This window comes from Podarcis vaucheri (genome assembly GCF_965113315.1).
Source record: "Podarcis vaucheri genome assembly, chromosome: 8".
In the NCBI taxonomy this organism is placed as follows: Eukaryota; Metazoa; Chordata; class Lepidosauria; order Squamata; family Lacertidae; genus Podarcis; species Podarcis vaucheri.
In genome coordinates this window covers 78,795,192-78,810,001 of record NC_138766.1, presented here as the reverse complement: position 1 = coordinate 78,810,001, position 14,810 = coordinate 78,795,192, and the positions used below count along the sequence as shown (strand labels likewise).

Sequence of the window (14,810 nt, the reverse complement as noted above, 5' to 3'; positions counted from 1 at the left end):
TTGGCAAAAGTCCCTAAGAAGAACAGGAAACTAATAACCCATTCCCCACCCACGAGGGTTGGAATTAGGGATGGATGAGTCTGTCAATCCTGGTTTCTCTCAGTTTCTCATTTTTCCAATCTTGACTTCAGTTCTCCGCATTTCCACATCTTTCGGCAGGTTTGGTTTTTTTAAGTCCTTGTGAAAATTGATCAGGGTTTTATCATGATTTTTGCCGAATACAGTGGAACCTCAGGTTGCGTACTGTTCTCCTTATGAATGCTTCGAGTAATGAGATCTGCTAACCCGGAAGTAGGTGCTCCTGGTAGCGAACTTTGCCCCAGGATGTGAGCAGAAGTTGCATGCCGGTGGCGCGGCGGCAGCAGGAGGCCCCATTAGCGAAAGCTCGCCTCAGGTTAAGAATGATTTTGGGTTAAGAACAGATCTCTGGAACGAATTAAGTTCGTAACCAGAGGTACTGCTGTATACATAATGTCAAAGCAATTTCCCCTAACACATTTTTGTGTGTTATTTCCACCAGTATATAAATATGCCAGTACAGTGGTACCTCAGGTTAAGTACTTAATTCGTTCCGGAGGTCCGTACTTAACCTGAAACTGTTCTTAACCTGAAGCACCACTTTAGCTAATAGGGCCTCCTGCTGCTGCTGCGCCGCTGGAGCATGATTTCTGTTCTTATCCTGAAGCAAAGTTCTTAACCTGAAGCACTATTTCTGGGTTAGTGGAGTCTGTAACCTGAAGCATATGTAACCTGAGGTACCACTGTATATATGCATTTTTGTACACAACGCTTGGTTGGAAAACTGCGTCACAAGATTCGGAGAAGTGTGAATTTTGGGAGTGTTTCAGTTTTGCATATTGTTTTGCAAAATGCGAAGTATGTTGGTTTGCCTTGAAGTTTGAACTGAATAAAATTTCTCCTCCATCTCTAGTTGGAACAGGGAGACGACTGGGAGGTGGGTGTCTGTTTTTTAGGTGCTTGTAAAAAGAAGAAGTGGGATTACTATAGAGGACTACTTATCATGCAGTACATCATAGTGCACCATGCTATAGTCTTTATTGTGTCTTAACCTTCACAACAATTCTGTGATATAGTACATGGCATGAGAAATGAAGCCCCAGGAATAATCTCACTGACATCGCACAGAAATTTATCAGGAGCAGCCAGGCTGCTGTGTCGGAGGAAAGGTAAAGTCCTAAATATACTTACGCTGGAACCAACATGCAGGGGAATGAGTTCCAGTTGTGGTGGTAGAACAGATTGTGCTATAGCCAGTAAGGGATAATAATTTTGATTGCTTCCGTGTAGAAAAACAAAATCAATCCTGCCTCCAAACAGAAAACCAGACCTTTACTTGTTACACTGGTTCTCTATTTGCTGGAGTTTCTAAAATACAATAATTAAGAGGGGAGCAGAATTCATAAGCATTCACTCCACCACCTGCTCTCAGAAGGTGTATTCTATTCTCATTTTTCTATAGGTGTAGACCAAACCTAAGTCCTATTGAACTTGGTGGGACATACCCCCAAGAAAAGCCGCTTAGGACTGGCCTGTAAGTATTCTGAGGATTGGTGCATGATAAGGACTTGCATACATCAAGGATGCCCTTTCTTCTATCACTTGTGGCTTTGGCACTCATTGTGTTTGCCAGTGGTTGTCTATAATCAGGCCTGTGGATGAGCTCCAGATGTTGGAAGCAAGGAGAAAGGACCAGAGGCAACAGCTTAGGATGCTGAGTATGAAGATAATGAGGAGACCTAGCAGAAGGCCCAGATCTCAAGCTCCAGTACTAAAAGATTTATTGAGTAGTAAATATCCAAATTATAGTGTCATCGTTAATGTCCCTCCAGAGTTTGTTGAACTCCAAGGGCCATCAGCCCCAGCCAGCATAAGGATGAGGGGATTTGGAGTCCAACAATTTATGGAGGGCCACCAGTTCTGTATACCTGGTGTATTGGAAGCAGATTCTTCTCCTAGACTCTTAGTTCAATAGCTGACCAGCACAGGGTGTGCCACAGATTCCCTCTGGCGCCTACTTTCTCTTCTTTGGGAATTCGCAGACAAAGTACATCGTGTGATGGCACTCCGTGTCATTCCACTGCCCGGTGCTGAGCATTTCCACGCAGTCTTCCTGCCCGGAGGTGTCCTGAGGTTCTCCTTCCTTCCAGTTGCTGTAGTTCTGCAATGGAGTACGGTCAGCATACACGAACTGCCCTTCGTTCTCCATGTCGCTCAGGCCAATGAAGACCCGGAAGAGGCCACTTTGGGATACATAGTCAGAGATCACGGCATTGGCAGCCTCATCCTTGGGCATCGCCAGAACCCCGTCTCGAATCCTGCAGTGAGTGAGCGCTTCCTTGTAGCTCTTTTCTTCCTGTACGATGTAATAGTATTTCTCCTCTGTTTCCCTGATACCTGCTAACACTTGGGGAAGAAAAACAAAAAGCCTGTTTTAACAAAGCAGACTTTTTCAGGATATCCTCAAAAGCCCCGAATCATTATTGTTGTGATTTATTAAATTTCTACATGACCCTTTATCCGACGATAACAGGGAGATTTACAATGTAAAAACAAAAAGATACATATCAATCAATCAAATATTTATTACAGTCATAGACCAGCATAAGTAGGGTGGGGAACAATCATTTAAAATCTATAAAACATTTTGGAAAGCTAAAATTATTAAAACAGAAGGTATATATAAAAGACTATTAGATTCTCAAAGAGACTAAAATAATGTAAAAGAAGGGTTAGGAGCATTAAACGGATGTGGAAGAACATAAAAGGTTAGTATATGAAAGGCTATGGTATAGTAACAAACAAAAGCAATAAATTCCCACCCACAGTTTAAAAGGCCGTAAGTTGATTAATTAGCCAAAGGCCTGGGAGAAGAGGTATGCCTTTGCCTGGCACCTAATTACATTTTTATGCCACCTTTCCCAAATGGCAGTTTTAGAACCAAGGAAATGAAACATACCATTTTTCACAAACTTGATGGAACTCTTGAGCCGAGCAACGTTGATGTCCAGTTGTCCAACGACTTTGCGATATTTCCCGCAGTCACAGACAGCACCTAACCCCATATAGGTATATAATCAAATAGGCTACGCAAAGCATCAAAGTGGGTAAGCGTTACATAGCCGTTCAAAACAAATGTACATATGATAAAGTCAGGAAGGACCCGGGTGTGGTCTGATGCCACACACAACTCCTGGGAAGGAGTTTCCCCATGCAAGCTGCTCTGAAGGTTCTCACAACCCGTTCGCCTGAGTCAGTTTGGGGTTGCAGGGGTAATGACCGAAGGAAAGGAAGAAAACCCCTGTTGCAAGACTGGAAGTCCTTGTGCTGATTTCCACTAGTGAAATGAGTTAGTTGAGTCCACCCAATGGAATTGCACTGACCATTTGCAGCACCCAAAGCATGGAGACATGTTGGCTAACCTTTAACTAAGGTTAAAGGGGACATTGAATTATGGTGCTGGAGGAGACTCTGGAGAGTCCCATGGACTGCAAGAAGATCAAATCTCTCCATTCTGAAGGAAATCAGCCCTGAGTGCTCACTGGAAGGACAGATCCTGAAACTGAGGCTCCAGTACTTTGGCCACCTCATGAGAAGAGAAGACTCCCTGGAAAAGACTCTGATGTTGGGAAAGATGGAAGGCACAAGGAGAAGGGGATGACAGAGGATGAGATGGTTGGGCAGTGTTCTCGAAGCTACTAGCATGAGTTTGACCAAGCTGCAGGAGGCAGTGGAAGACAGGAGTGCCTGGCGTGCTCTAGTCCATGGGGTCATGAATTGTCAGACACGACTAAACAACAACAACAAAGGGGACTTTTGCCACGTGAAGCCAAACTATGGCTCAGAAGCATGAATGCAGAAGCATACAGGCTCTGGGAAGGGAAATAGAGGCCACCTCGCTCCTCCCATGCCATTTTGGTACTGTGCCACACTGAGCTAAGCCATCGTTTGTTGTAGCATGTCGTCCATTTTCCCAGCCAAACCATGAGCTGTGAAGCAGAGGACAAAGCTTGCATTTAGAAGCAGTCTTGAGACTGGGAACCGTTATAACACAAGGTCCTCATTTGTAAGACCCCCTTCCCTACAGATCCTCTTGGGCGCTAAAATTGGCAGAAGGGGCCGTCGTGGTCGTTTCACCACACTCAGAATTTTGTGGGTGGGTGAGTCCCTGAAAAAGGCATTCCCTGTGGCAGCTCCTAAATTGCAGAATTGCCTCTAGACAGGACAATGCATGTGGCATTTTCAGTGCGGAGTTTCTGTTGTATGGTGAATGTGCACCTTTTTACCGCATCCTTTGACACCTGAAAGTCATGGTTTTTTTTAGGATCCAGACTCATCTTGTGACTGCAAATTGTTTTAAACTCTTTTTAATATTGCATTTTTAAATTGCTGCAACCCAATCTGGGACCTTATGGCAAAGGGCAGCTAAGAAATTGAAATAATCATTATAATGCTTCTAAGTGTGCTCAGTCAAATGCACACGGAATCCCCCTTTTTGTTTAACACTGGAAGGTCAGGGGTAGAACATGCAATGGGACAATTTGGACATAACAATCCTGGCTTATTCGGCCACTGCTTCTTAATTCAGGAATGAGCATCATGCTGGGAAGGAGCTGGGATGAGGCTCTAGCTAACATGTCCACACTCTTCTCTTTTACCCACCAGGGGGAGATCAGAAGCTCCTGCTTCCAGTTTTAAACAACTCATGGTTCCACAATTTGTCAGGGGACTATGGTTTGTTTAAACTCTAGTGAGGGTGCAAACCAGACTCGGAAGCCAAAGGAGCCCTGTTCAGGTGCTCAGTCTGAAATGCGAAGGGCCCTGAAGAAATGTGCAGGGCTAGCTCTGTCCCTTTGGTGATACTGTCCCGAAACTACACGTGATTGGGCAAGTCTGAAGGAGGCTACCATCATGACAGAGTTATCACAAAAACCCCGACTGGCCAGAATTCCTGCCCCCATGTTGGAAAGTCTGTTTCTCCTTTCAGATTCGGCAAGCGACACACTGGATTGGGAATACTTCTAGTGTACTTGATGTCATTGAGAGGCGCAGAATTAATCACACACATTCCAATGGGCCTCTTTGCATGTTCGGAAGTGAAAGCCCGGATAGGGCTAGTTTGATTCTGGTTTGTTCTTACAAATGTTTGGACGTAACAGGAAACCGTGGCTTCCATAACAACAGCAGCAGCAAGAAAAACTTCCACTCTCCTCTGGTATGTGAAGGGGGGCGGACCTGCAGACATTATGCTCATCACAGCATGTTCACATAATGGAAAACATGCTTTCTCATTATATATGAACCAGGCCTCTGACTTGAAACACGGCAGAACATTTAACGTAGGCCTGACTCCCACAGCAGCCCAGCGGCGTTAGTCAATGTTTTGGCAAAAGCATGTTTATTGCCGCTGTGTGTCCTCTGTCTTTTATAGGTTTCAACGTGATTATTTTACAGTCGTGTTTTTAATGCAAGCTGCCTCAAGCTCCTGTGGGAGTAGGGAGGATAAAAATACTTTTTTTTTGTGGGCTGGGAAAATAGGCAAGCTGTTATGGAGGAAAATGCAGAAAGCGTTTTTGCTTTCTGCCACCTGCAGTCTCAACCTGCGTTCTGCTGACTTTTGCTTCTCTGTCTGCTGGAGTCAGGTGAGGCTACAGGAGAGCAAGTAATTTCTTTTTTTTTTGTGGGGGTGACTTTTGTACACTGTTACTGACCACACTCTAGAGCAGCTGTGAGGAATCTTTGCCCCTCCAGATGTTGCGGTTGAACTACAATTCCCATCAGGCTGAGCCAGCATGGTCAATGGCCAGGGATGATGGGAGTTGCAGTTCACGTCAGCAACATCTCGGGGAGGACAAAGGTTCCTCACTCTTCCTCTGCGGCAGTGTTTCCCAAACTTGTGTCTCCTGCACTCCCATCACCCCTAGCTAGCAAGACCAGTACAGTGGTACCTCAGGTTAAGTACTTAATTCGTTCCAGAGGTCCGTACTTAACCTGAAACTGTTCTTAACCTGAAGCACCACTTTAGCTAATGGGGCCTCCTGCTGCGCCACCGGAGCACGATTTCTGTTCTCATCCTGAAGCAAAGTTCTTAACCCAAGGTACTATTTCTGGGTTAGCAGAGTCTGTAACCTGAAGCATCTGTAACCTGAAGCGTATGTAACCCAAGTGCTACTGTAGTGATTCCCTCCCCCTCTTTCTTTTTTCTTTTCCTTTCTCCTCCTGCAATGAGGCTACATTTTAATATTTTAGTGTTTCAATATTTTAATATTGTATTTTAATTTTGTTTTTAAGTTGTATTCATTCAACTTATTTTTATTATTGCTTGTTAGCTGCCCTGAGCCCGGCCTTGGCTGGGGAGGGCGGGGTATAAATAAAAAATTATTATTATTATTAGTCAGGGATGATGGGAATTGTAGTCCAAAAGCAGCTGGAGACCCAAGATTGGGGAACACTGCTGTAGAGTTTTTGGTACTGACGACTCTTTGGTAACTGTCCTCTCTTGCAGCTGTATTGTCTAGTGGGCTTCTGTCATTTTGCAGCTTGGGCCTATTAGCATACTGTAATTTCAAATACACACAGTTTATCACAGCCATGTATTCGGGATGAACGCTTGTTGCAAAATGCCGAGGACCGTTTCGCTGGACTGCTTTAGTCCTCAGCACGTGCTTCAGCTGGGCTGGCAAGAAACACCCAAAATATTTCAACCTTGCAAACTGGCCTTGGATTCTGTTTGGGCCTGGCAAAAAAAGGCCAAAACGAAAACACCCCGGCAACCTGTACTCCTGAACTCTTTCTAATTCCCCTGTTGAAAGGAGAGGGATTAGAGTTACGTTACGCAAGATCTTTCCTTTGTTTGCATAGTACTCTCTCTGCTTTAGGGAGAATGTCAATATGTGCTTTAAAAAATAATTTGGTGCCCTTAAGAAGGAAAAAAACTGGATTTAGAACAGAAAAGCCCTTGTGTGATGACAACAACAACAAAAAGAGTTATGTCTTTCTTTAACAAAAGTTTTCAGTGTGTTAAGATAACAGAAATCAGGACTTAATGTGTGCCAGGTTTTAATGTTGCACCACTGACCTGGGGTTTTGTATATAACTGTTTGTTTGTTTTCTATCTCTCCTTTTTCTCTGCCTGCCTTACGCTGTCCTGAGAATTTACAGCCTGCATTCCTGGATGGGAGGCCCTCACTTCACTCTCTGCATTCGAAGAAAGCAAGCCTCCATCTCTTTCTGCCTGCCACCCCCCTTGGTCCTCAGAGCTCTCGCTGTCACTCCGGGAAGGAACATTCCTGACAATCCCATTGCCTCTCCCTGGCCATTGCCGCTGGCCACCACCCTTGGGCAATTTGTAGCAGTTGCTGGAGAGTGGGCAAGGAGGAGGAGAGGCTGTAGCCAGTGGGGCCCAGCCCTATGACTACGAGGACCAGGCAGAGGGCAGGACTGCCCTGGGCAGGAAGAAAAGGGAGCAGAGTGGAGCGCAAGGAGTCTTTGTTTTATTTTAAAACGCTTTGTGTGTCCGCGTCTGATATTGTCTCTTTCTAAAGTTTACAGTGATGCCTCTGGATGCAAACAGGATCCGTTCCGGAGCCCCGTTTGCATCCTGAAGCGAACGCAACCCGAGTCCACACGTCTGCGTGTGCATGGGTCACGATTCATCGCTTCCGCGCGACGTCATTTTGAGTGTCTGCGCATGCGTGAGTGGCGAAACCCGGAGGTATCGCGCTCCGTTACTTCCGGGTCGCCGCGGAGCGCAACCCGAAAATACTCATCCCGAAGCTACTTCAACCCGAGGTATGACTGTATTTGTTGGTGTGTATTTTTCAGTTGTGGGGAGTGAGAAGTGTCTCTATTTTCATCTGAGGAATGCTGGAGGGTATGAACTCCCATCATCACTGACCATTGGCCAGGCTAACTGGGCTGATGGAAACTGGGTGGCCAGATTGGGAGAGCCACAGATTCTCCATCCCTGGCTTACACGCACCAAGGAATCACTGCCCGCAGACAGGAGCTGCTTGGGAAGCCAAAAATAAATCGAAACCGCCTACCTGCTTTGCCCTTTCCTCCAGATACACCAGATAACCCCTTCAGTCCTTTGTCACCTGATTAAAGGAAGAAAACACAGGAGGTACACATAAGAAAACAGAACTGCTCTGTTGAGTAATGTTTGCTGAGTGGGTTTGAGAGATGGACAGGGCTAATAATAATAATAATAATTTATTACTTATACTCCACCCATCTGATAGGGTTGCCCCTGCCACTCTGGGAGCCTCCCAACATAATAAAAGCACAGCAAAACGTCAAACATTAAAAGCTTTCCCGATACAGGGCTAAGCGGATGTGCCAAATTAAACAGGTCTGCTTCAACCCTACCGGCCCGTTCGGATGGGAGTAAGTTCCACCGAACACAGTGAGACTTATTTCTGAGCAAACACACGTGGAATAGCTCTCTCGGGCTTTTGTTTTAGTGGACAAAGCTGCGAGCTTTTAATAGCTGACCCATTAAAAGTTCAGAGGCTTCGTGGCTGGATGGCGCCTGGTACTGCCTTCCTGCATGCGTGAGCAGCAAGTAATGGAGACAGATAATAGTTTTTCGAGGAGTCGATGGGGGTATTGTGAGAGAATCACAATTGCTTGCGATGTGCACACACACACACACACACACACACAGCCATTTCTTGGGAATCTCGCTATCGTTTCCAACTGAAGAGTTCTGAAGCATCCCGATCCAAACCCGACATGTTGCTAAATGTGTCATGACTGCAAACCACACTTGTGTTTCTTAAAATATTAATAGCAGGCACTAGTGGGAAGGTTTTTTCTTTTTGTTTTTTTTGCTGGAACCTCAGTGTGTGGGATGGGGAGATTCCCCCCCCCCTTGTTGCAACCTCAGGCGAAAAAAATCCTCCTCCAGTTGTTATTAGCCCTGGGGTAAAAATGTCCCACTTGCCCAATAGGAGTATCCATTTATTTATTTATTTGTCATTTATTTAAGGTATTTCGAACCTGCCCTTCATCAGAACTGATTTCAGGGCAGAGTGTTGTTTAGTCGTTTAGTCGTGTCCGACTCTTCGTGACCCCATGGACCAGAGCACGCCAGGCACTCCTGTCTTCCACTGCCTCCCGCAGTTTGGTCAAACTCATGTTAATAGCTTTCGGAACACTGTCCAACCACCTCGTCCTCTGTCGTCCCCTTCTCCTTGTGCCCTCCATCTTTCCCAACATCAGGGTCTTTTCCAGGGAGTCTTCTCTTCTCATGAGGTGGCCAAAGTATTGGAGCCTCAGCTTCACGATCTGTCCTTCCAGTGAGCACTCAGGGCTGATTTCCTTCAGAATGGAGGGGTTTGATCTTCTTGCAGTCCATGGGACTCTCAAGAGTCTCCTCCAGCACCATAATTCAAAAGCATCAATTCTTCGGCGATCAGCCTTCTTTATGGTCCAGCTCTCACTTCCATACATCACTACTGGGAAAACCATGGCTTTTACTATACGGACCTTTGTTGGCAAGGTGATGTCTCTGCTTTTTAAGATGTTGTCTAGGTTTGCCATCGCCTTTCTCCCAAGGAGCAGGCGTCTTTTAATTTCGTGACTGCTGTCACCATCTGCACTGATCATGGAGCCCAAGAAAGTAAAATCTCTCACTGCCTCCATTTCTTCCCCATCTATTTGCCAGGAGGTGATGGGCCCAGTGGCCATGATCTTCGTTTTTTTGATGTTGAGCTTCAGACCATATTTTGCGCTCTCCTCTTTCACCCTCATTAAAAGGTTCTTTAATTCTTCTTCACTTTCTGCCATCAAGGTTGTGTCATCTGCATATCTGAGGTTGTTGATATTTCTTCCGGCAATCTTAATTCCGGCTTGGGATTCATCCAGCCCAGCCTTTCGCATGATGAATTCTGCATATAAGTTAAATAAGCAGGGAGACAATATACAGCCTTGCCGTACTCCTTTCCCAATTTGGAACCAATCAGTTGTTCCATGTCCAGTTCTAACTGTAGCTTCTTGTCCCACATAGAGATTTCGCAGGAGACAGATGAGGTGATCAGGCACTCCCATTTCTTTAAGAACTTGCCATAGTTTGCTGTGGTCAACACAGTCAAAGGCTTTTGCATAGTCAATGAAGCAGAAGTAGATGTCTTTCTGGAACTCTCTGGCTTTCTCCATAATCCAGCGCATGTTTGCAATTTGGTCTCTGGTTCCTCTGCCTCTTCTAAATCCAGCTTGCACTTCTGGGAGTTCTCGGTCCACATACTGCTTGAGCCTTCCTTGTAGAATTTTAAGCATAACCTTGCTAGCATGTGAAATGAGTGAAATTGTGCGGTAGTTGGAGCATTCTTTGGCACTGCCTTTCTTTGGGATTGGAATGTAGACTGATCTTCTCCAATCCTCTGGCCACTGCTGAGTTTTCCAAACTTGCTGGCATATTGAGTGTAGCACCTTAACAGCATCATCTTTTAAAATTTTAAACAGTTCAGCTGGAATACCATCACTTCCACTGGCCTTGTTATTTGCAGTGCTTTCTAAGGCCCATTTGACTTCACTCTCCAGGATGTCTGGCTCAAGGTCAGCAACCACACTACCTGGGGTGTACGAGACATCCATATCTTTCTGGTATAATTCCTCTGTGTATTCTTGCCACCTCTTCTTGATGTCTTCTGCTTCAGTTAGATCTTTACCACTTTTGTCCTTTATTATGGTAATCTTTGTACGAAATGTTCCTTTCATATTTCCGATTTTCTTGAACAGATCTCTGGTTCTTCCCATTCTGTTGCTTTCCTCTATTTCTTTGCATTGCTCGTTTAAGAAGGCCTTCTTGTCTCTCCTTGCTGTTCTTTGGAAATCTGCATTCAATTTCCTGTATCTTTCACTATCTCCCTCGCATTTTGCTTGCCTTCTCTCCTCCGCTATTTGTAAGGCCTCGTTGGACAGCCACTTTGCTTTCTTGCATTTCTTTTTCATTGGGATGGTTTTAGTTGCTGCCTCCTGTATAATGTTGCGAGCCTCCATCCATAGTTCTTCAGGCACTCTGTCCAGCAAATCTAAATCCTTAAACCTGTTCCTCACTTCCACTGTGTATTCATAAGGTATTTGGTTTAGATTGTATCTTACCTGTCCAGTGGTTTTTCCTACTTTCTTCAGTTTAAGCTTGAATTTTGCTATAAGGAGCTGATGATCTGAGCCACAGTCAGCTCCAGGTCTTGTTTTTGCTGACTGTATAGAGCTTCTCCATCTTTGGCTGCAGAGAATATAATCAATCTGATTTCGATGTTGCCCATCTGGGGATGTCCATGTGTAGAGTCGTCTCTTGTGTTGTTGGAAAAGCGTGTTTGTGATGACCAGCTTGTTCTCTTGACAGAACTCTATTAGCCTTTGCCCTGCTTCGTTTTGATCTCCAAGGCCAAACTTGCCAGTTGTTCCTTTTATCTCTCGATTCCCTACTTTAGCATTTCAATCCCCTATAATGAGCAGAACATCCTTCTTTGGTGTCACTTCGATAAGGTTTTGTAAGTCTTCATAGAACTGGTCAATTTCAGTTTCTTCAGCACCAGTAGTTGGTGCATAAACTTGGATTACTGTGATGTTAAAAGGTCTGCCTTGGATTCGTATCGAGATCATTCTATCATTTTTGAGACTGCATCCCAGTACAGCTTTCGCCACTCTTTTGTTGACTATGAGGGCCACTCCATTTCTCTTACAGGTTTCTTGCCCACAGTAGTAGATATGGTAGTCATCCGAACTGAATTCGCCCATTCCCGTCCATTTTAGCTCACTGATGCCCAGGATGTCAATATTTATTCTTGCCATCTCATTTTTGACCACATCCAACTTACCCAGGTTCATGGTTCTTACATTCCATGTTCCTATGCAATATTTTTCTTTACAGCATTGGACTTTCCTTTCGCTTCCATGCATATCCACAACTGAGCGTCCTTTCGGCTTTGGCCCAGCCGCTTCATCAGCTCTGGATCTACTTGTACTTGTCCTCCGCTCTTCCCCAGTAGCATGTTGGACACCTTCCGACCTGAGGGGCTCATCTTCCAGTGTCATAACTTTTATATGCCTGTTGTCTTTGTCCATGGAGTTTTCTTGGCAGGGATACTGGAGTGGCTTGCCGATTCCTACTCCAGGTGGATCACGTTTGGTCAAAACTCTCCACTATGACCTGTTCATCTTGTGTGCCCTGCTCGGCGTAGTTCATAGCTTCTCTGAGTTCTTCAAGCCCCTTCGCCACGGCAAGGCAGTGATCCATGAAGGGGTCAGGGCAGAGTACAATGGCGTTATGCCATGAGATAAATCTCATTAAAATGATTACAGACCTGAAATCTGTGAAGTGCAAAAACAGGTAAAAACAGCTGTAGGTAAAATCAGAAATTCTTTTATTTTTTAAAAAACAGCACCCCTACAAATCCTTGCAAACTACAAACAGGCATCCTTCATTCCTGAAACTAACAACCTATGAATACCTGGGCGAACTAATAGGCTTTCCGCTTGGTGCTGTTGACATGAAAGATGATTTAAGTGCCAAGCGTACCCCTAAAGGCGTCCCCCAAGGAGGATGGCACCACAGATGCACAGGTGTTCTGTAGGAAATTGCCCCCCACCCTAGTGCATACTATTAATTTTTAAAAAAGACAGATGTGGTTTTTTGTACCTGCTTAGGGCCACGTCTGGTTTGCCTCTGACAAGGGGATTGTCAATGTGGTGCCTGGTGGAATGAGGAAGCTCAGTGGCACCTCCTGTGGTGCCTGTGAAAGCTTTCTGTCAATATTCACTCACAAATTCACAGTGCATGAGAAACTGCTTCCTCTTCCTGCTCAGTTCTTGCCTGTAAAGGGCAAGCAGGGAGGCACATCTGGTATGCGTTATAAGAATTTTAATGTCTCAGATGCAGAATAAATTTTAAGGTCTCAGACACAGAATAAATATCCATAAATGCACACATATCTAAATATATGAACCATGTGTCTGAAATAGTATGGGGGAGCAATCCTGAAGTCATTTTGACTCATTTAACCTCAAATATTCCTCTACAATAAGGGAGGCAAATGGGGAAAGCCTTCCCATTGTATTTTTGCTTGCAAATCCTGTCTTTAAGGGCGTATTTGTGTTTGAATAGGGTGAGCCTGTGACCTGGATTCTGGGACTAAAGTATTAGCCATCACAAAAGAATGGCCAGGCTGCCCAGGTAATGCAATCAGTGGCCATTTTCAGGTATCCTGCCAGACAGGATTTCTGCTGTAGACTGCCTCCTTCTGTGATGTATGTATGATGTTTTGGGGGGAGGTGGTCTTGGGCTACAGGGTGGACAATTTCAAAAGTTGTTCAGGGTTCTCCTCCCTCCTGCTTGTGGTGAGTGGGAACCCTGTTGCAACAGTTCCTTGAAGAAAGATCAGGCTTACTAGTCACTTTGCTTCTCAATATACTCTGGTTGGCCTCTGTTATTTTCTCCTACCTATAGAGAACCCACTTAAGGACTCTATAGGGACTCTGAAATATCCCATAAGGCAGTGTTTTTCAACCACTGTTCCGCGGCACACTAGTGTGCCGCGAGATGTTGCCTGGTGTGCCGTGGGAAAAATTGAAAAATTCGAAAGATTTTTTTTTAAAAAAAATGTCACATTTTCGCCCACTAGGCGGGCGCTGGACTGTGTCCACCCTATTTTCCATCTGTCCTGGGTGGGGATCAGATTGGATGGGATCGGATGAGAGCGGACAGGCGGTCCGCTCTCATCCGATTCCCCATAGAGAGCAGTGGGGCTCTGACATCTCCCTCTCCGCACACAGTGGTGGTGTGCCTCGTGATTTTTTTCATGAAGCAAGTGTGCCTTTGCCCAAAAACGGTTGAAAAACAATGCCATAAGGGAAAGGAAGCAGAACACATGGAAAATGACAAAGTTCAGAAAACAGCAGAAGAACATTTCCCTCTCTCGGGACATGCCGCTGGTGGCTCTAAAGTTAAGACTCTCCAAGAGAAGAACTTCAGAGGAATACTTCAGTTTAAGTGTGCTGAACGGGCATTGCTAGCTAGTTTGTTTCTATTAATTTAGGATTCAACTGATACCAAGAGTTTCTCTCTGACCACAGGCATTAAATTAGCACACTGAAGCTAGCAAATTGGGTCCTTCCTTAAAGAGGGCAAGTATTGTGGCAAGACCTGGACAACCGACACCCTGTGTTGTGGGTGGGTACAACTGGTTAGCCACACCACCCGATTGGTAGGTCCCTCGAAGCTGGGTACAATCTGGCCAATGGGACGCAGTCTAAACGGTTCAAGGGATCTATTTATGCCCATGCACGTGACCCAGACCTTCCTCTTTCAGTGCATGCATTCGGAACACCCACCCACCTCACCCTACTTTTAGGGCTTGTTGTGCTTGACCTTGCCATGCCGTCGTGTGTCGTTGGGACAGGGGTACAGCAGGAATTTCCCCCACTTGGCTGATTGGCTGTTGCCATTTGGGTTTCACCTGCTAAGTAGCAAATTGTCACAACTTGTAAGGTTGCGGATAGGCACTGGTTCAGGTGATAGGGATGGGAGAATGTTCTCGCCATCCCTATGTGAAGGGTATTCTGTTAAAGGAATCCAGGGACTCGATGGTTTGGTAAACCCCTGTGAGGGAGTTGTGCCCATGCCTGAGTCCAGGGAGACATTTGGGTGGCAGAGTTATTCTGTGCCCGGCTTTCCGCTTATCCGGGTGTTCACCCTTGGCTGACCTATGCTGGAACCCTGGGTCAGCACTATCTGTATGGCAGGGAGCTAGTCAAACCAGAGCCTTTTCAACCAGTCACTTTCT

The 14,810-nt window shown here is 45.4% G+C and overlaps 1 protein-coding gene across 1 annotated transcript in view; it reads right to left on the bottom strand.

The window, feature by feature from the left end:
• Positions 1-1,031: 1,031 nt before the first annotated feature.
• The window catches only part of COLEC10 (collectin subfamily member 10), a 33,834-nt gene continuing 20,055 nt past the window's right edge, over positions 1,032-14,810 (bottom strand). Inside the window, exons 4-6 of the mRNA XM_082235906.1 lie at positions 8,064-8,117; positions 2,978-3,073; positions 1,032-2,424 (exon numbers count right to left, since the gene is read on the bottom strand). Of these exons, the coding sequence (XP_082092032.1) occupies positions 2,033-2,424; positions 2,978-3,073; positions 8,064-8,117 (542 nt within the window). The 3' untranslated portion in view covers positions 1,032-2,032. The remainder of the gene's footprint in view (positions 2,425-2,977; positions 3,074-8,063; positions 8,118-14,810) is intronic.